Source organism: Saimiri boliviensis, chromosome 6 (genome assembly GCF_048565385.1).
Source record: "Saimiri boliviensis isolate mSaiBol1 chromosome 6, mSaiBol1.pri, whole genome shotgun sequence".
Lineage (NCBI taxonomy): Eukaryota > Metazoa > Chordata > Mammalia > Primates > Cebidae > Saimiri > Saimiri boliviensis.
This window is the reverse complement of record NC_133454.1, coordinates 127396417-127415680: the sequence shown is the minus strand read 5'-3', so window position 1 is coordinate 127415680 and position 19264 is coordinate 127396417. Positions and strand designations below refer to the sequence as shown.

General features: G+C 43.9%; 1 protein-coding gene across 4 annotated transcripts in view; it reads left to right on the top strand.

The window, feature by feature from the left end:
• The window catches only part of KMT5B (lysine methyltransferase 5B), a 59971-nt gene extending 47419 nt beyond the window's left edge, over positions 1-12552 (top strand). For 3 of the 4 annotated variants that reach the window (XM_039470796.2, XM_039470797.2, XM_010351925.3), the window contains 2 exons: positions 332-528; positions 8330-12552. In XM_039470796.2, the coding sequence (XP_039326730.1) occupies positions 332-528; positions 8330-9804 (1672 nt within the window). In that variant the 3' untranslated portion in view covers positions 9805-12552. Of the gene's footprint in view, positions 1-331; positions 529-1564; positions 1785-8329 lie in introns of those variants that run through there. The other variant, XM_039470798.2, reaches the window with a different exon arrangement.
• The last annotated feature ends 6712 nt before the right edge of the window (positions 12553-19264 follow it).

Genomic DNA, 19264 nt, shown 5'->3' with positions numbered 1-19264 from the left:
ACTCCAGCCTAGGAGATAGAATAAGACCTTGTCTCAAAAAAAAAAAAAAAAGAAAGAAAGAAAGACTCTACAAGGTCCAGTAGTTTCTCAGGTAACTAACAATTGGTAATAGTCATAACAAGTTGTTTTATTATTTTAAGTATGTATTTAGAGTTTATTTTATGATAGATTCTTAATTTCCTTTGTAAGTTCTAGTCTTGAGTTTCCAGTGGTGGTTAAGGCCTCAGCAGCTCATCACATCTGTTAGCCTGTAGCCAAGTACCCTCAGCAGTTAAGCTTGTTATAAGAAAGTGTGTTCCGTTTGTTTAACCTGTGCTATTTTCTCTTTCAGGCGGGGAACTGGTGCTTTTAAATCCAGAGTGGGACTGCCTGCGCCTGCTCCTGTTATCAATAGCAAATATGGACTCAGAGAAACAGATAAACGTTTAAATAGGCTTAAAAAGTTAGGTGACAGCAGCAAAAATTCAGACAGTCAATCTGTCAGCTCTAACACTGATGCAGATACCACTCAGGAAAAAAACAATGCAAGTAAGTAAGGGAGATTTGATAAGCATCTCTTTTAAAAGTATTTTCACACAGTTTGCTTTCTAAGGTGTGCTTCAGTAGTTTAAAGCTTTTAAATACTGAGAGAAACTGGGACTTGACAGCTTTGACAGCATTTCAAGGCTCTAGATACGATTTGAGTACAGAGGCACAGTCTATATCCCCCCTCCAACTTCAGTACCGTTGTCTAGACTATTTTTCTTGAATACCTTGGTAACTGGATGTGAGAGTTCTTCATCATATGTTCCAAGGTTGTCACATGTTTTAAATAAAACCTTTTCAAGGTGTTAGAGACCATAATGATGTCATTAGGTCCTGCAAGAAGACAAAAGGACTGAGTAGAATTACTAGGCTCTTAGACGTTCCACTGCCTAGCCAGTTTGTTAGGAAAAGATGATGGACTTGAGGAATTCAAAGCTTCTGGCCTCAAGGCCTCCACCTTTTCATTGCTTACTGACCTTTTTTCAAAATGAACTGACTGAGTTCAGCAGACCCACCAGTACCAGACTCAGAATTGTGATAGAGGAGCATTTTGAACAGTGCCGTATGGTGACATGCTGTATTGGCTACCCCAGAAAGTAGGAATAAAGATGGAAAGGAGAAAGAAGCAACTTCTGAGATTCCAGTGGTGTGTGGGGGCAAGATATGATGGAAACTGAAAAAGAGAACGACTAAACAGAGAAAGGAGAGAAGAAACCCTGAACGGGCAAAGGAAAGCACGTCCTCTTTGTGGAGTTTGGAAGTATTGGAACCATTCTAATTGCTTCTGTTTTTCTGGGTAACACCAGTTTTCTGTATTTGCCACTAAAGCAATACTCTTGAGTCTGACTTGTCTCCCAGAGAGAGACAGAAGTTAGAAAGTTTTGACTTGGTGATTCCAAAAGTATGTCTTTGTTGACATTTAAACGTCCAGTGAGACTTCTTGGCACCTTAGAGCCCTCTGAGATACTGATTATTTTAGGTTCTTCTCCCGACTTTCAGATGTTCTCAGCCCAACACTGGGTGCTCTCTTCCCCTACAGAGAATCCTGAAGAAAAAGGGAAGGTGTTTCCCATGATGGTGAATGTCACTGCCATGAATTCCTGAATCCACCTGCTGCTGGGAGTCAGAGTCAAAGCATAACCCGTGTAGCGTAAACGCAGTGCTGTAGTCTTTCTCGTTAATGTCCAGAGTGAGCAACAAGAGTTAGTCAATCATTCACTGTTGACTGTGGATTCTCATAATAAATGCAGCATAACGAACATTTGTTTTCTGAGTCTGGTTCCTTGGTGAAACTGGAATCTTGTGAAGCCCATTTTATAAATGCAGACATAAAAACACTTAAAAGCCAGGCATGGTGGTGCACACCTGTCGTCCTAGCTACGTGGGAGGCTGAGGTGGGAGGATCATTTGAGGCCAGGAGTTTGAGACCAGCCTGGGCAATGTAGTGAGACTTATGTCTTTTTTTTTTTTTTTTTTTTTTTAACTTGAGTCAGAGCCTTGCTCTGTCGCCCAGACTGGAGTGCAGTGGCGCAATCTTAGTTCACTGCAACCTCTGCCTCCTGGGTTCAAGCAATTCTCCTGCCTCCGCCTCCGGAGTAGTTGGGACTACAGGCGCCCACCACCATACCCGGGTAATTTTTCTAATTTTTTTGGAAGAGACAGGGTTTCCCCAAATTGACCAGGCTGGTTTCAAACTCCTGACCTTGTGATCTGCTCGCCTCAGCTTCCCAAAGTCCTGGGATTACAGGCATGAGCCACCACGCCCAGCTGAGACCTGTGTCTTTTAAAATAAAAACAGAAACACTTAGGTGTGTGCTGCCATCTGTATGTGGAGACAGCCACAAAGTTGCCCGTGTTGAATGGCTCTTGTCACGTAGATGTTTTATGCTTTTAAGTAGTAACTTTATTACTAGTGTATAGCTACCGAACTCAGTATACTACTGAGTTTAAAAGGTGAGAATACAAATAACTTGGAAGATGTTGGGTGTACTGATACTTAACCATTTATTAATATTTATTAAACCAAATAATATTTGGGAATATATGTTAATAAGCTAAATACTTATTGAAATCCTGCTAGTTCTTGAAGACATACAAAGATGTTTGAGACTTGGGTCCTTTCCTCAGGGAGCTTATACCTTAGCTCCAGGGTAAGACAGGTGCCCAAGTACGCAGAGCAGACTGGAAGCCCAGGTTTTCCAGTTCAGAGGGTCTGAGTAATCACTGTCAGCATTCCAGAAGAAAGGGGCACATTTTGCAGTGACTGTTGTTACTGGGGCGCTTGCTTTTCTCAAATTCCCTTTCTGCGGCATGATTGGCACAATCCAGGGGTCAGTATGACTAACTCTGAGGTCATGGACAGAGCGGATAGATGTCGCTCAGTGCTCTCTCTGAAGGAGCCCGAGGCTTTAGTTGTCTCCGAGACCATTGTATGTTGTCATGTTCACGTGAGGATTTCCCGAGTTCTTAGGTGCATTTTCTTAGGCTGTATTTCTTTTGGTGTTTGTCTCAGCCATCCCTCCACCTGTCTGAAAGAAAGGCTCTGGCAGCTGGCCGGCAGGAAAGCCAGAGCTGCCGGGCCCCTCCTCCCAGGGCGGTAGGTGCACGTGGTGTGTGTGGGTGTGGAGTGCTTTTTCTGTGTGGCTGCTCATCTTCATCCTGTGGTTCATTTAGAATTTAGCAGCTCATAGAGGAACTGCTTTCTTTGAACAGATGTATAAAGAAATGTTCTGTGTAGTTGGAAGAAAAATTTTCTTCCATACAGGTGCTTTTTTGGCAAGTATTCTTGAGAGCTACAGTTTGACTCTGCTTTAGCTTCCAGAAGTGGAGACAAGAAGGAATCCATTTTCACAAATCCAGTCCACAGGATTCTGGTTTTTCAAGCCTCTTAATGCCTTGCTGACTGGGATACCCCCCTCTGAAGTTAGTGCTGTGGTAGGGAGTGTGAGACCAGAGGCTCTGAGCAGTCTGAAGATGTGGACACAGGTCTCTGCTAGTGCCACACGTCAAGACAAGCCCCAGAAGACTCGGCCAAAGGGAGAAGTTGATCTCAGCTATGGAGCACCTGTCCCAGATGCAGAGGCTGGGGCGCTGTTTCCCACTCTGGCCCTGTCACTGATGTCATCAGTTGATCTGAATACTCTTCTGCTGAGCCAAGGCTGCTTCAGAGTTCTTTCTAACACCCCGTTCCAGGCAACCATTGCCAATCTGTGCTGGTCACATCAGATGAAAACTGCTTGTGTCTAGTAAACTCCTTGAGCCCAAGATCTTTAAAGTCCTGTAGGGGCCTTCTGGATCCTCAGGTTCTGGAGATGCTGAGCTGTAGCCCTTGTGTCATCTTAGTTCTGCTAATCGTGTGCATCTCCAGTGAAGCCTGAGTGCTCAGGAAGGCCTTGGAGTCGTTCACAGCTCTTTTGTCTGGCTGTAAGTCTTGGTGCCACTCTGCTGTAGGATTTTGAGGACACACTACAATAATGACTACAATAGCCATGCGGTGGGGCCTTTACCCGTGAGTTGAGACTGACACTATAACTCTGTGGTATGCCTTAGAGACAGCGTAAGAATGACTTTAATGCTCGGGAAAGCCTAAGCTGAAGTCCCTCTCTGCCATTCACCAGATGGATGACCTTAGGCATGCTAGTCCGTGTGAGCTTGGTTTTCACATAGGTTTAATCTCATTTCCTTCCAAAGGCATTTATTAGGATGGATGTGACCATTTTGCACAGCACGTAGCATGTAGTAGTTACCAAGAAGAATGTGTTACCCCCACCTAAAATTACCGTCCGGGTCCAGGCGTTTGAGATTTCTCCCAGGGGAAGAATCATACGAGGCATATAAGTGCTGAAGCAAACTCAAACACCGGCTCATCTTACCCCACTTAGGTCATAATCCTTGGTTTCTTGGTAGACTTTTTAAAATCATTGACTTTTAGTTTGTCATTGTGGCTACTGTCTTCCTCCTTTAGCCTTCACTGAAATTCTCAACCCCTGCGAGGACAGGGTAGCTTCTTTGGATAGTGAAAGGGCTCTTGTCACTACTGGTCTCTCACCTTCATTACATTTCTCACATTCTTTGCCTGTCTTTTTTTTCCTTTGATGAGCATACTTTTTGACAGGGCTTTTGATGAGATGCTTTTCAAGCAAAATTAAAATACATTTGCTAATATGTATTGAAACCTCTGTATTGACATAGTACATAGTATCAAATACATACCCACTTTATGCTAAAAAATGGACTGTTTATGTTAGTTGAGACACAAGAACATGAAAATGCTTTGGTTTTCTGTTGCCAACAGTGAATGTTTTGGAAGGAGGGATGGGATGGGGCGAGCTGAATTCAGAATCACCATAAAATTTGATTCATCTAATGGGTCAAAGTAAGTACCAAGTAAGGAGCTTCTTGGGTGCTGTGAGAAGACATAGGAATGGCATTGTAGAGAAGGTCCCAAGAGGCTCCCCGAGAGAGGTGTTGCCTAAGCTGAGTCTTAGAGGGGGATGAGAAGTTGGCCAAGGGAAGCGTATTCAAAGCAGAGGGCTTTTTAGACAGCTGTGTAGACAGAGTGGGGCTTGAGTCAAAGCTCTGCTTCATGACAAGTACCGGGTAAGAAGAAGAGTTGTGACCACGGGTTAACATTTTAGCCTTGATTCTTAGGGCATCAGGTTGCTGAAAGGTTTAATACCCAGAAGCTGCATGATGTACTAAGAAAATCATCCCGGCTATGTGGTGGTAAATGGATTTTTGGGAAAACAGGAAAAACAAAACTGCCATAGTTCAGGCAGGAGACGGTGGCATTCGAGACGGGGAAGAGTAGACAGGTTGCAGTGACATTGCAGGGGTGGACTCCGTGGCACATGGTGATTGGCTTGGCGAGGCGGTTGAGGAGAGCGGGGGTCAGGGAGGACCTCCGGCTGTCTGCTTGGGCAGCTGGGCAGTGGTGGTGATACTGACCACGATGGAGACCTTGAAAGGGGAGGTCGTCAGGAGACTTGGTGGTGAGTTCTATTGAGGGACTTAGAGACAGTCTGTATTTGGTGATCTGGATCTGATTGAGAGAGTCTGACTAGAGTTGGGGAACTGTCAGCCTGTAAGTGCTAATAGCCGTGGGAGAATGGGTGCTTATCACCTGGGGCCTGGGACTGCAAAGGCCTGAAGAGTAACAGTCCAGGGGGCAGATGAAAGGTGTGTGCCAGGGATGGAGAAGGAAAACCAAGAGGACGCGCGCTCTGACAGCCGAGAGAAGAAAGGTTTTCTCGAGAAAAATGGTTATCGGTGTCACATTCAGAGAAAAGAAAGGGGAGGGCTGAAGAGTATGTGCTAAATTTGACGACAGAGTTGTCGGCGCACCAAAGGCTGTCTCATTGGAGGAGCAAGCTGAATCCCGATGGCAGGGGATTGCTGTTGAGAATATGGTGTAGATGTGATTGTTGTGTCAGGGTGCTTGCAGGTATGAGGTGGTAAACAGATTGTTGCGGAAACAGGAAAAATGAGAATGGAATGGAAAGAGAAGAAATAAAAGGTTGAAAACCACTGAGTTTATTCATAAGTTGCTCCTTGAGGAGGCACAGAATGAGCAAAGGATCATCGTAGCCACATCTGAGAAAGCCAAGCAAAGGGCAGCCAAGCAGTGCAGTTCTGTCTTCACTAGTTTGTCTTTCTTTATCCTGGCAGCACATCCACCCTGTCCACCTTGTAGGAAAGTGTCATAAGCATAAAGAAATCCTTTAGCCAGAGTTCCCTATTTTGTTCTTATTTTCTAAATTTCTTATTTAAAAAAAATATATTTGCTATGAAGTAGTTCTGTATAATTCCAGTGGAAAATAAATCATTCGTTCTCAAATTGACTCGTATTCAAACTTCACCCTCCTACTGTTCTAAAAATAGGCTGCCACCTTGGTAGCGGCCCACATGCGTAAGTATGTTCTTGGCTCAAACGGTGAATCTCTCCTTGCTGTAAATTCTGCTGGTTTATTACACTGAAGCCATTTATGAACCAGTCGCTGCATGCAGGGCTGCCTTTTTATTTGAGATGAAGTTTTACTCTTGTCACCCAGGCTAGAGTGCAGTGGTGCCATTTTGGCTCACTGCAACCTCCGATCTCCCAGGTTCAAGTGATTCTCTTTCCTCGGCCTTCCGAGTAGCTGGGACTACAGGCACGCATCACCATGCCTGGCGAATTTTTGTATTTTTAGTAGAGACAGGGTTTCACTGTATTGGCCATGTGGTTTTGAACCACTGACCTCAGGTGCGGAGCCTTCTGTTCTTGTTGGTTTAATATTTTTGGAGTGCTTGTGATGCATCGTTGCTTCTCAATAAAAACTGAACTAATGGTAACTGACGTGCTTACTTGCTTAGCTGGGTGGAAGGAATGGCAGTGGCCCCGGCAACCCTCAGGCATGTAGAAAGCGTTGGAGACTTCTCTTCAGGACCCTGGTCCTCCCTTGGGTGGGCAGTGTGCTGAGCTTACCCGTATTCTATTGTTTTTATTCTCCCTGTTGGTGAGAGGTGGCGATTATTCTTTTGGTTATGTTAGCTTCTCTAGTGAATAATCTGTAAATGGAGGGTTTTGATTAGGAAGAAGTTTTCAACTGGACACAGGGGAACTAGCTAACTGAGAAATTGATTCATATAAACTTCTATAAATAATAGTCCAGAATGTCAGCACAGAGGAAAAATTAACATAACAGTCAGCGGCAAGGTCAGAGACACTGCGGGAGCAGCTTAAGCATGATTCACATATGAAGCCTTTTGAGAAGCCATTCAACTTCATTCTCTTATATTGACAGCACATCTACTCAATCCACCTTGTAGGCAAGCTTTGTAAGCGTAAGGAAATTCTGTAGCAAAAGAATTACCTGAATATCCTTACGTTTAAAAAAAATATATTTTCTACCTAGTAGTTCTATGTAATTCCAGTGGATAAGAATACACTCGTTCTCAAACTGAATCATATTCATGACTACTCGGGTCATTACCATTAGGGTCATTGCAACCCTTCTATCCTTGCCTTGGAAAGAAGCTGGGTCTCCCTTTGTCCTGAGAGTGCAGAATTCTAGCAATGTGCCGCTCCCTTCACCGTGATTGTAGCCATTGGGCAGCCACAGAAGGGATGGAGCCAAGGAAGCTTTGCAGCTCTTCGACAGCCTCCCTGTTGCTGCTTCTGTCCTTCACAGAGTTGAAGGGGACCATTTAGAATAGTGCATTGCTGTTTTGATAGTGACAGTGTACTTTTCAGAGTGATGATAGATAGTTCTTAGGATCTGTTTCTCTTGTTTGAAACCATTGCGATAGAATGTGTTCCTTAGAGCTCATTAGTATTCTGTTTCTGTTCTGTGTTACTGGCCAAGTGCTGTACTTCCTTCGGGTTAATGAGTAATGGATTTTAGAAACATTTAAAACGACTATTTTAAGGAGAATCTGTGAAAGGAAAAAAACTATGTTTACTTGACTTTCCTTCAAATCTTTTATGTGGGAAACTGCGAACTCAGGAGAACGGCTTCGTTTGGGCCAGTGTCATGGCAGATGAAGGAGAAACTTAGAAATCTAGGTCCCTGCTGTGCTAAAAGCTTTTTAACCATGCAACTGCTTACCTCGAAAATGAATAGATGCCCCATAAATGAGGAAAGAACTTCAAAGAAAAGCAGTGCAGGGAATGCAGGTGTGCTGGCAGAATCCGCAGCAGGAGCCATGCTGCCGGCGTTCGTGCCGTCTGAACGTGCTGGAGCTAATAGCCTGGGTTTGGGCGTTCTTTTCTTGAACTCTGCTGTTACCAAGGCTGTTTTTCACCTTTTTCTTTTTAACCTTACAGCTTCTAACCGAAAATCTTCAGTTGGTGTAAAAAAGAATAGCAAGAGCAGAACGTTAACGAGGCAATCTTTGTCAAGAATTCCAGCTTCTTCCAACTCTACCTCATCTAAGCTAACTCATATAAATAATTCCAGGGTACCAAAGAAACTGAAAAAGCCTGCAAAGCCTTTACTTTCAAAGATAAAATTGAGAAATCATTGCAAGCGGCTGGAGCAAAAGAATGCTTCAAGAAAACTCGAAATGGGAAACTTAGTACTGAAAGAACCTAAAGTCGTTCTATATAAAAATTTGCCCATTAAAAAAGATAAGGAGCCAGAGGGACCAGCCCAAGCTGCAGTCGCCAGTGGGTGCTTGACTAGACACGCGGCAAGAGAACACAGACAGAATCCTGTGAGAGGTGCTCATCTGCAGGGGGAGAGCTCACCCTGTACCTACATAACCCGGCGGTCGGTGAGGACAAGAACAAATCTGAAGGAGGCCTCTGACATCAAGCTCGAACCAAACACGCTGGATGGCTATAAAAGCAGCGTGACGGAACCTTGCCCTGACAGTGGTGACCAGCCAGCTCCCGTGGTGCAGGAGGAAGAACTGGCTCATGAGACTGCACAAAACGGGGAGGCAAAGTGTCATAAGAGTGACACAGGCATGTCCAAGAAGAAGTCACGACAAGGAAAACTTGTGAAACAGTTTGCAAAAATAGAGGAATCTACTCCGGAGCATGATTCTCCTGGAAAAGACGACACGGTGCCAGATTTGATGGGACCCCATTCTGACCAGGGCGAGCACAGTGGCACTGTGGGCGTGCCTGTGAGCTACACAGACTGTGCTCCTTCACCCGTCGGTTGTTCGGTTGTGACGTCAGATAGCTTCAAAACAAAAGACAGCTTTAGAACTGCAAAAAGTAAAAAGAAGAGGCGAATCACAAGGTATGACGCACAGTTAATCCTAGAAAATAACTCGGGGATTCCCAAATTGACTCTTCGTAGGCGTCATGATAGCAGCAGCAAGACAAATGACCAAGAGAATGATGGAATGAATTCTTCAAAAATAAGCATCAAGTTAAGTAAAGACCATGACAACGATAACAATCTCTATGTAGCAAAGCTTAATAATGGATTTAACTCAGGATCAGGCAGTAGTTCTACAAAACTAAAAATCCAGCTGAAACGAGATGAGGAGAGTAGGGGATCTTACACAGAGGGGCTTCATGAAAATGGGGTGTGTTGCAGCGATCCTCTTTCTCTCCTGGAGTCTCGAATGGAGGTGGACGACTATAGTCAGTATGAGGAAGAAAGTACAGATGACTCTTCCCCTTCTGAGGGCGGCGAGGACGATGACTATGATGATGACTTTGAAGACGATTTTATTCCTCTTCCTCCAGCCAAGCGATTGAGGCTAATCGTTGGGAAAGACTCTATAGATATTGACATTTCTTCAAGGAGAAGGGAAGATCAGTCTTTAAGGCTTAATGCATAAGCTCTTGGTCTTAATTTGACCTGGTCTAACTACTTTAAAGAAATAAAAAAAAAATTCCAGTCAATTATTCCTCAACTGAAAGTTTAGTGGCAGCACTTCTATTGTCTCTTCACTTATCAGCATACTATTGTAGAAAGTGTACAGCGTACTGACTCAATTCTTAAGTCTGATTTGTGCAAATTTTTATCGTACTTTTTAAATAGCCTTCTTACGTGCAATTCTGATTAGAGGTGAAGCCCTGTTGTAAAATAAAGGCTCAAGCAAAATTGTACAGTGATAGCAACTTTCCACAGAGGACGTTGAAAATGATGTGGCTACAACAATTTTTTTTAACTGTAAGAGCATCAGCTGGCTCTTTAATATGACTAAACAATAACTTAAATCATAGTAGCAGCATATTAAGGGTTTCTAGTATGCTAATATCACCAGCAATGATCTTCGGCTTTTCGATTTATTTGCTAGATGTTTCCCCCTTGGAGTTTTGTCAGTTTCACACTGTTTGCTGGCCCAGTTGTACTGTTTGTGGTCTTTGTTAATTCCGCAAACCATTGGTTAGGAGTCAGATTGGTTTCTTAAAAAAAAAAAAAAAAATGCAATGACATACGTAACAGCTGGCTTCTCAGTACATTATATGTACGAGGGTAGCAGTGTGCGGGATGAGTTTCGATACAGTGTATTTATTGCTTGTCATGTAAATTAAAAACCTTGTATTTAACTCTTTTCAATCCTTTTAGATAAAATTGTTCTTTGCAAGAATGATTGGTGCTTATTTTTTCAAAAATTTGCTGTGAACAACGTGACGACAACAAGCAACGTTTATCTAATGAACTACAGCTCTCTTAATTTGGTTCTTCAAGTTTTCTGTTGCACTTGTAAAATGCTACAAGGAATATTAAAAAAAATCTATTCACTTTAACTTATAATAGTTTATGAAATAAAAACATGAGTCACAGCTTTTGTTCTGTGGTAACCTATAAAAAAAGTTTGTCTTTGAGATTCAATGTAAAGAACTGAAAACAATGTATATGTTGTAAATATTTGTGTGTTGTGAGAAATTTTTGTCATAAGAAATTAAAAGAACTTACCAGGAAGGTTTTTAAGTTTAGAAATATTCATGCCAATAAAATAGGAAATTATAAATATATAGTTTTAAGCACTGCATCAGTGGAAGTTCTTGGCTTATGTTAGTTTATTATGAGAATATCAAAGATTTTTTTGACTATATTATCAGTTAAACAAAAAGTCAGATTTAATTTGTTTTTTGAAGCACTTTGAGAAATTAATTTTAATTAACTTAATGAGCAAATTTTTTATTACTTTATGTTCAATACCAGGTTCTTTTCATTTCTCTGGATTATTTTGCAAATCAGTGGACAGAGAATTTGGGAATATAAATCTGTAACAGGTGTTTGACACCAGTAGGTCTCTTTATTTCTGGGAAATGTGTACATGTACTTTCTGATATACAGTGTTCCTAAGTAAAGGATCAATCTAGGGGATTTGTATAGTCTCTATAGGAAAGTAGCCCATGTCTTAAAATATTAAAAGGAATCTGCAGGTAATGAAAAGTCCAATGGAGAAAAACCTCAATGCTTACTGTTATTACTGATTCCTACTAATTTCCAGGTTTAGGGGATATTTAAATTAAGCTCCTTAAAACTATTGATTGCCCATAGGTTACAAATAGAAATTAATGATTCATGACCATCTTTGAAAAGTAGATTTTTTTTAACCCTGGTTCTCTAAGGAACTACTTCTGTAGTCTCATCCTTGTTCATTATGGTGCAGGCGAACTTCTCAGGCATCTGGAAAGCATGTGGTGAACTTCCTTCCACACTCACCCGCACCCACCTTGTAGGGCAGCCACACAGCCTCTCAGGAGCACCTGTCCGAGGCACCCGGAGCACTCAGAGCACATCCAGCCCTCATGGCATCCCCACATAAAAATGTGAAGCCTATGCCACTGAGGAAGATGAAGGTGGACCCTGCGTCTGGAGGTGCTGTTCCCGCTGTAGTTTGAGGTGTTTGGAAGAGGTTCAGAGACTAAATCTTAAACCTTATTTCAATACCAACAATAGCTATTTTGGGAATTTCAATTTTAAGAAGTAACGCATTTCCCATTTTTCTTCATTTTTAAGCTAATTTTAGTAACTTATTTATGATGTTTGTCTTAATTTTTATCATGGCCTCATCTTTAGAGGCTGACCTTCCCATGGGTCTCAGAGCAGTGACATTTGGTAGCGAATCACTGCCTCTCAGGAGTCGGTATGCACAAGCACTCAGCAGCCACTGTTGATGCCTTCTAGGGAAACCTAATTTCCGTTCGTAAAGGTAGGGGCCTCGGAACTGTTCTGGATCTGCTGTAGAACTTCACTGTGTGGTATGATGACATCCACACACCGTGGACCAGTTTGGAAGAGGTTGCATTCAATAAAACTTTTAGCTTGAGCTTATGCAATGATTGGTTTTAAGATTTTGGCATTGTAAGAATTAGGAGATGATCATAGAAATATATGTAAAGTATTCAATTTTCAATCATTTTCAAATTACTGTTATGAATTGTTTTTGCTGAGTTGTAATACTTTTGAGATACAATGTATTCCTTGTACTGAAAGAATGAAAAAGGACTTTTTCAGCATTTGAGGTAAGTTCTTTAACGTTTCATTAAAAACATTTTTTACAAATATTTTGTACATGCACTTGCAGTATTGAGGTTAATCATTTTAATAAATTCGGAAATTAAAACAATTTGGCCAGTGTTCACTGTATCTGAAAAAAAGATCAAAGCGGTGACTTTCTCCACAAAATTTATGTGTGAAACAATTTGTAAAATCAAAGTTTCTAAAGCTTTCAATGCCTGTGAATGCTGAGTTCTCTAGGGCCTGGTCTCCTGTTTGTCTGGTGCCACTCATTTTTAAGAGAAGAGATGGTAAACATTGATTCTTCTCTTAGGGAGACTAAACTACATACCCTCCTGGTCCTTGAACTCAAAAAATGTGTGCCTTCAATATAGAGCGAGGTAACACTGAAGGCTTTTGCAACTCAAATGCATTAATAGTTCCTGATTACTTGGATTTTTTTTCCCCCTCACCGTATCGGACAAAGCATACCCCGAATTGGCATAGGCCCTTTTTTCTCCTATTTGCTGCTGAAAGGAAATACGACCATACAGGAGGGAGGAAACCCGCATTTGCCCAGCTCGGTGACAGCTGAGCAGCCCTGAGCAAGCTGCTTCATCTCCACATTTCCTTCCCAGCACCTAGCACCATTCTGTGTCAGACGGCAGTGTGGACGCCTGGTCCCGTCATCAGTTTAGTTTCTGGATTCACTCTTGAGGATAACCTGTGAGAGCCGTGCACACACTGGGCTAGTCAAGTATTGATGATTGATTTTTCCTAATTGAAGTATCCACCCAAACTTGGGTTCCCAGTGTGGAAAAAGGTGAAATGTGGCATGCCTGTTAAGTACTTAGGAGTCGTCTTCAGCATCTCAGGTTTTCTCTCTACTCTTCCAGTAGCCAGTGGCAGCTAACTTGCCTGGAGCCCCCGTGTGACTCATTTCTCAAATGACAGCTTTCCGTCACTGACCTGCAGCACCATCACGTGCTCTACTGCAGAACCCGGTTGCACCCAGAGCAGACAACAAGCAAGTTGCCGGCTCCAGGGCACTCCCCATGACTGGCATGTGTGACCCTCGGAGGCAAGGGAACGTGAGGCCTCGAGACTTCTGCTCCCTCCCCACGTCCTAGAGCACACGAGCATTACTTGTGTTTGCTAATGATAGAGCCCAGAGGAAAAGTGTATTTATTTATGGACGGAGACTTATTCTGCTGGCCAGGCTGGAGTGCAGTGGCACGATCTTGGCTCACAGCACCTCCATCTCCCAGATTCAAGCGGTTCTCCTGCCTCAGCCTTCGAAGTAGCTGGGACTACAGGCACCCGCCACCACACCTGGTTAATTTTTGTATTTTTGGTAGAGATGAGGTTTCACCATGTTGACCAGGCTGGTCTCGAACTCCTGACCTCAGCTTCTCAAAGTGCTGGGATTACAATTGTGAGCCACCACGCTTGGCCAAAAAGTGAATTTTGATTCTTCAGAAAGGGTACCAGGATTGGTAGGGACAGGGTGTGTGAATGGCCAAGATTGGGAAAGGGGTGTCACTACCACTCCCTCCACCATCTGCCACTCATTTTCTCCCAGGCCCTTAAGCTTAACAAATATTCATGGAAACTGTCATAAGGCTGCTAAGCTGGAGGACAGAAGACAGACTGCAGGCCCGCGGAGACTGCTTTGGTAATGTTCTGAAGAAAAACTCTGTTGCCAGATCCCATGTTCCCCCTTGCCAGATTTGTAGGGTTTTCAGCTGACTTGCAGTAAACAGTGACTTAGGACTTTTGGGGGCAGCCCACCTTACTGAGTCTGCTCTGGCTGAAGGGAAGCAGGGCGCGACCCGGCCTGCTCTGGCACACCAGAGGGCTGGAAGCAGTGTGAGCCCCTGAGCAGCTGGAGCCCAGTATTGAAGGTACACTTCAGTATTTTTCTCACTTTGTTTTTTGTTTTGTTTTGTTTTTGTTTTTTGAGACGAGATCTCACTCTGTCACCAGGCTGGAGTGCAGTGGCGCGATCCTGACTCACGGCAACCTCTCCCTCCCAGGTTCAAGCAATTCTCCTGCCTCAGCCTCCCGAGTAGCTGGGACTACAGGCGCCTGCCACCACACCCAGCTATTTGTATTTTTTTTTTTTTTTCTTAAAGAGAGAAAGAAAAAAAGGATAAGAAAAAGAATAAAGAAGAGGAAGAAAGAGAAAGAGGAAGAGGGAGAGAGGATGGGGGTATTGCTTTATTGCCCGGGCTAGAATGCAGTCTAAATATGGGTATGCCTATAATTGTGCTTAATAATGGAGACATGAAAGAAAATGAGGGAAGAGAATAACAAATAAGGAGCCAACCAACATTTCGTTTAAACTTCTAAGTTGATATGATGTGGTACTGATAAGAGTGTATACTTTGTGTATTTAAAGTGGAGAGTTCTATAAATGTTAATTAAGTTTACTTGTTCCAGATCGGAGTTCAAGTCCTGGATATTGTTGTTAATTTTCTGTCTCATTGATCTGTCTAATATTAATGTTGAAGTCTCCCACTATTATTGTGTGGGAGTCTAAGTCTCTTTATGAGTCTTGTATGTCTGGGTATTCCTGTATTGGGTGCGTATATATTCAGGATCTTTAGCTCTTCTTGTTGTTGCATTGATCCTTTTATCATTATATAATGTCCTTCTTTGCTTCTTTTGATCTTTGTTGCTTTAACGACTATTTTATCAGAGGCAAAAATTGTAACTTCTGCTTTTTATTTATTTATTTTTGCTCTCTGGTTGGTTGGTAAATCTTTCTCCATCCCTTGTTTTGAGTCTTTGTGTATCCTTGAATGTGAGATGGGTCTGGATGCAGCATACCAATGGGTTTTAGTTTTTTATCCAAATTGTCTGTCTGTCTTTGGATTGGTGGATTTAGTCAATTTAAATTTAGAATTAATAATGATATATGTGAGTTCAATACTGTCATTTAATGTTAGCTGGCTGTTTTGCCCATTAGTTGATGTAAATTCTTCATTATATTGATGCTCTTTTTGGTATTTTTTAGAAAGGCTGATACTGTTTGTTTCTTTCTATGTGTAGTGGTTCTTTCAGAAGCTCTTGTAAAGCAGGCCTGGTGGTGATGAAATCTCTGAGTGCTTGCTTGTTCACAAAAAACTTTATTTTTCCTTCAGTTATGAAGCTTAGTTTGGCTGGATGTGAAATTCTTGGTTGAAAGTTCTTTTCTTGGCCGGGCGCGGTGGCTCAAGCCTGTAATCCCAGCACTTTGGGAGGCCGAGGCGGGTGGATCACGAGGTCAAGAGATCGAGACCATCCTGGTCAACATGGTGAAACGCCGTCTCTACTAAAAATACAAAAAAAAATTAGCTGGGCATGGTGGCTCGTGCCTGTAATCCCAGCTACTCAGGAGGCTGAGGCAGAATTGCCTGAACCCAGGAGGCGGAGGTTGCGGTGAGCCGAGATTGCGCCATTGCACTCCAGCCTGGGTGACAAGAGCGAAACTCCGTCTCAAAAAAAAAAAAAAAAAAAAGCCGGGCGCGGTGGCTCAAGCCTGTAATCCCAGCACTTTGGGAGGCCGAGGCGGGTGGATCACGAGGTCGAGAGATCGAGACCATCCTGGTCAACATGGTGAAACCCCGTCTCTACTAAAAATACAAAAAAAATTAGCTGGGCATGGTGGCTCGTGCCTGTAATCCCAGCTACTCAGGAGGCTGAGGCAGGAGAATTGCCTGAACTCAGGAGGCGGAGGTTGCGGTGAGCCGAGATCGTGCCATTGCACTCCAGCCTGGGTAACAAGAGCGAAACTCCGACTCAAAAAAAAAAAAAAAAAAAAAAAAAAAAAAAAAAAGTTCTTTTCTTTAAGGATGTTGAATATTGGCCCCCACTCTCTTCTGGCTTGTAGGGTTTCTGCTGAGAGATCTGCTGTGGGTCTGATAGGCTTCCCTTTGTGGGTAACCTGACCTTTCTCTCTGGCTGCCCTTAGTATTTTCTCCTTCATTTCAACCCTGGTGAATCTGACGATTATGTGCCTTGGAGTTGCTCTTCTTGAGGAATATCTCTGTGGTGTTCTCTGTATTACCTGGAGTTGAGTATTATCCTGCCTTACTAGGTTGGGAAATTTTTCCTGAATAATGTCCCGAAGCATATTTTCCAGCTTGGATTCATTCTCTTCGTCACATTCGGGTACACCTATCAAGCGTAGATTAGGTCTTTTCACATAGTCCCATATTTCTTGGAGACTTTGCTTGTTCCTTTTTATCCTTTTTTCTCTAATCTTGTCTTCTCGTTTTATTTCATTGAGTTGGTCTTCGACCTCTGATATCCTTTCTTCTGCTTGATCAAGTCGGCTGTTAAAACTTGTGCATACTTCACGAAATTCTTGTTTTGAGTTTTTCAGCTCCATCAGTTCACTTATATTCCTCTCTAAATTGTGTATTCTTGTTAACATTTCATCAAACCTTTTTTCAAAGTTCTTAGTTTCTTTGGATTGAGTTAGAACAAGTTCTTTTAATTCACAGAAGTTTCTCATTATCCACATTTTGAAGCCTGCTTCTGTAATTGGAACACACTCGTTCTCCATCAGGCCTTGTTCCGTTGCTGATGAGGAACTATGATCCCCTGCTGAGGGAGAGGCGTTCTGATCTTGGGTATTCTCAGCCTTTTTTGGCTGTTTTCTTCCCTTCATTGTAGATTTATCCATCTGTGGTCTTTATAATTACCATCTTTGTAATTGGGTTTCTGAGTAGACGTCCAACATATTGATTCTTAGCGCTGAAATCTGAGCAACCCACTGCGCCGACTGTAACAGCGGCGTTAAGGTTGATGGTGCTTTTCTGACTCTGCACCAAGAACCGACGCTCTGAGGCGCCAGCAAAACCGCCTCGCTGGTCACTAGAGTCGCTCTGGCGACCCGTGGGGCTCCTCCGCTGGGAATCTCCTGGTGCGTGAGCAACAAGAATTCATGTGAAAGTGTGGCATCCTCTCGTTCTCTGCACTTTCACTGGGAGCTACAATCCTGAGCTGCTAGTGATCAGCCATCTTGGATCTCTCCTATTTGTATTTTTTAGTAGAGATGGGATTTCACCATGTTGATCAGGATGGTTTCAATCTCTTGACGTTGTGATCTGCCCACCTTGGCCTCCCAAAGTGCTGGGATTACAGGCATGAGCCACCATACCTGGCCCACTTCAGTATTTTTTGAGCACCTAGCATGTACTTGAGGTTTGGGGCAGGAAACAAGATTTGAGTCTTCAATATGGGGTAAAAGCAAAGCCATGGGAAAGGGTGCCTTGGTCTGTTTTGTGCTGCTATCACAATATCACAGATTGGGACCGGGCAAGTTAGAGACAATAGGCTTTTATTTGACTCGTGGTTCTGGAGGCTGGGAAGTTCGAGATGGAGAGGTGATTCTGGCAAGGAAGGCCTTTGTGGTGCACCATCCCATGGTAGAGAGAGGAAGGCGGTTTAATTTCTTTACTGGAAGCCCAATCCCTCGATAACGGCATTAATCCATTCATTCATGAGTCAGGACCCTCACGACCTAATTGCCTCTTCAACACACTGTGGCACTGGGGACTGAGTTTCCAGCATGAACTTGAGGCCACACACAGACCACAGCAGTGAGACAGCCTAGGGAGCTGGCCGAGGACAGCCCCTGCACCGCCCTCACGGAGGCATGGGGACTGCAAGGAAGGCTGGTCCCCAGCCACTGGTCCTTGACCTCAGAGAGCTGAGCTTAGGGCAGTGCTTCAAGGGAGAGCTAGATGGGTTGAGAGGGTGCAGGCGAAGTTCTTCTGTGAAGGAGGAGCCAGCGAGGATGACCACTGGGAGGGGAGCAGGTTCATTTCGTTAATATGAGATGCAAGTTTAATGTTGGAGGCAGGGAGCGCGCACAGGGGAACGAGTGTTCTGAGAAAGAACGTGAAGGAGTTACTCAGAGTGGGTCTCGTGGGGGATCTTCAGGAGCAGATCTGTCTTCTTTCCAGAAGGAAAAGAAGGTTTTGGGTGTGGCGAGGGAGCCCCTCCAGCATGAGGCTTTCTCTCTTGTCTGGAAAGTAGGAAGTGTCTGAGAGTGAAGACAGGAGGGCCCAGAGGTTTGAGGAGTAAGAGAGAGGTCTGAAATTGAGAATGGCAAAGCAAGCTGACTATAGAAACCTAGTACCATTCATGAAAGAAGTATCTGGCCAGGCCTGGTGGCTCAGGCCTGTAATCCCAGCACTTTGGGAGGCCAAGACGGGCAGATCACCTGAGGTCAGGAGTTCAAGGCCAGCCTGGCCAACATGGTAAAACCCCGTCTTTACTAAAAATACAAAAATTACCCAGGCGTAGTGGTGGGCGCCTATAATCCTAGCTACTTGGGAGGCTGAGGCAAGAGAGTCGCTTGAACCCAAAGGCAGAGGTTGCAGTGAGCCAAGATTGCACCACTGCACTCCAGCCTGGGTGACAGAGGGAGACTCTGTCTCAAAAAAAAAAAAAAAAAAAAAAAAAAAAAAATCTACCCATCACTTTCAAGGTACCAGTTGGTGTCTTGAGCTCAGGCTGGTGGCCAGCATTTCTCTGCACAGATGTCTCTCAGGCACATGTGGGCCTCTACCCAGGTGGGGACCACAGTAGACAGCAGGGCTGGGGGCCATGGGATTCAGGATGGCAGGAGAAGGGGTTGGATGAGAAGCTGTGCCTGCCTGCAGGTTAGGGGGGAGTGGGCGAAAGCGGAGGTGTACGAGCCCTGCAGGCTCCCTGTGGGCGGGGGACTGCAGCGCTGGAGCAGTAAGCAAGTGTGGGGGCCGGTGGGGGGGGGTCACGGAAAAGGCGAGGGGCCGCACTTTCCTGTGAGGACAAGGCCCTCCCTGGGCCCTGGCAGTGGAGTGGTC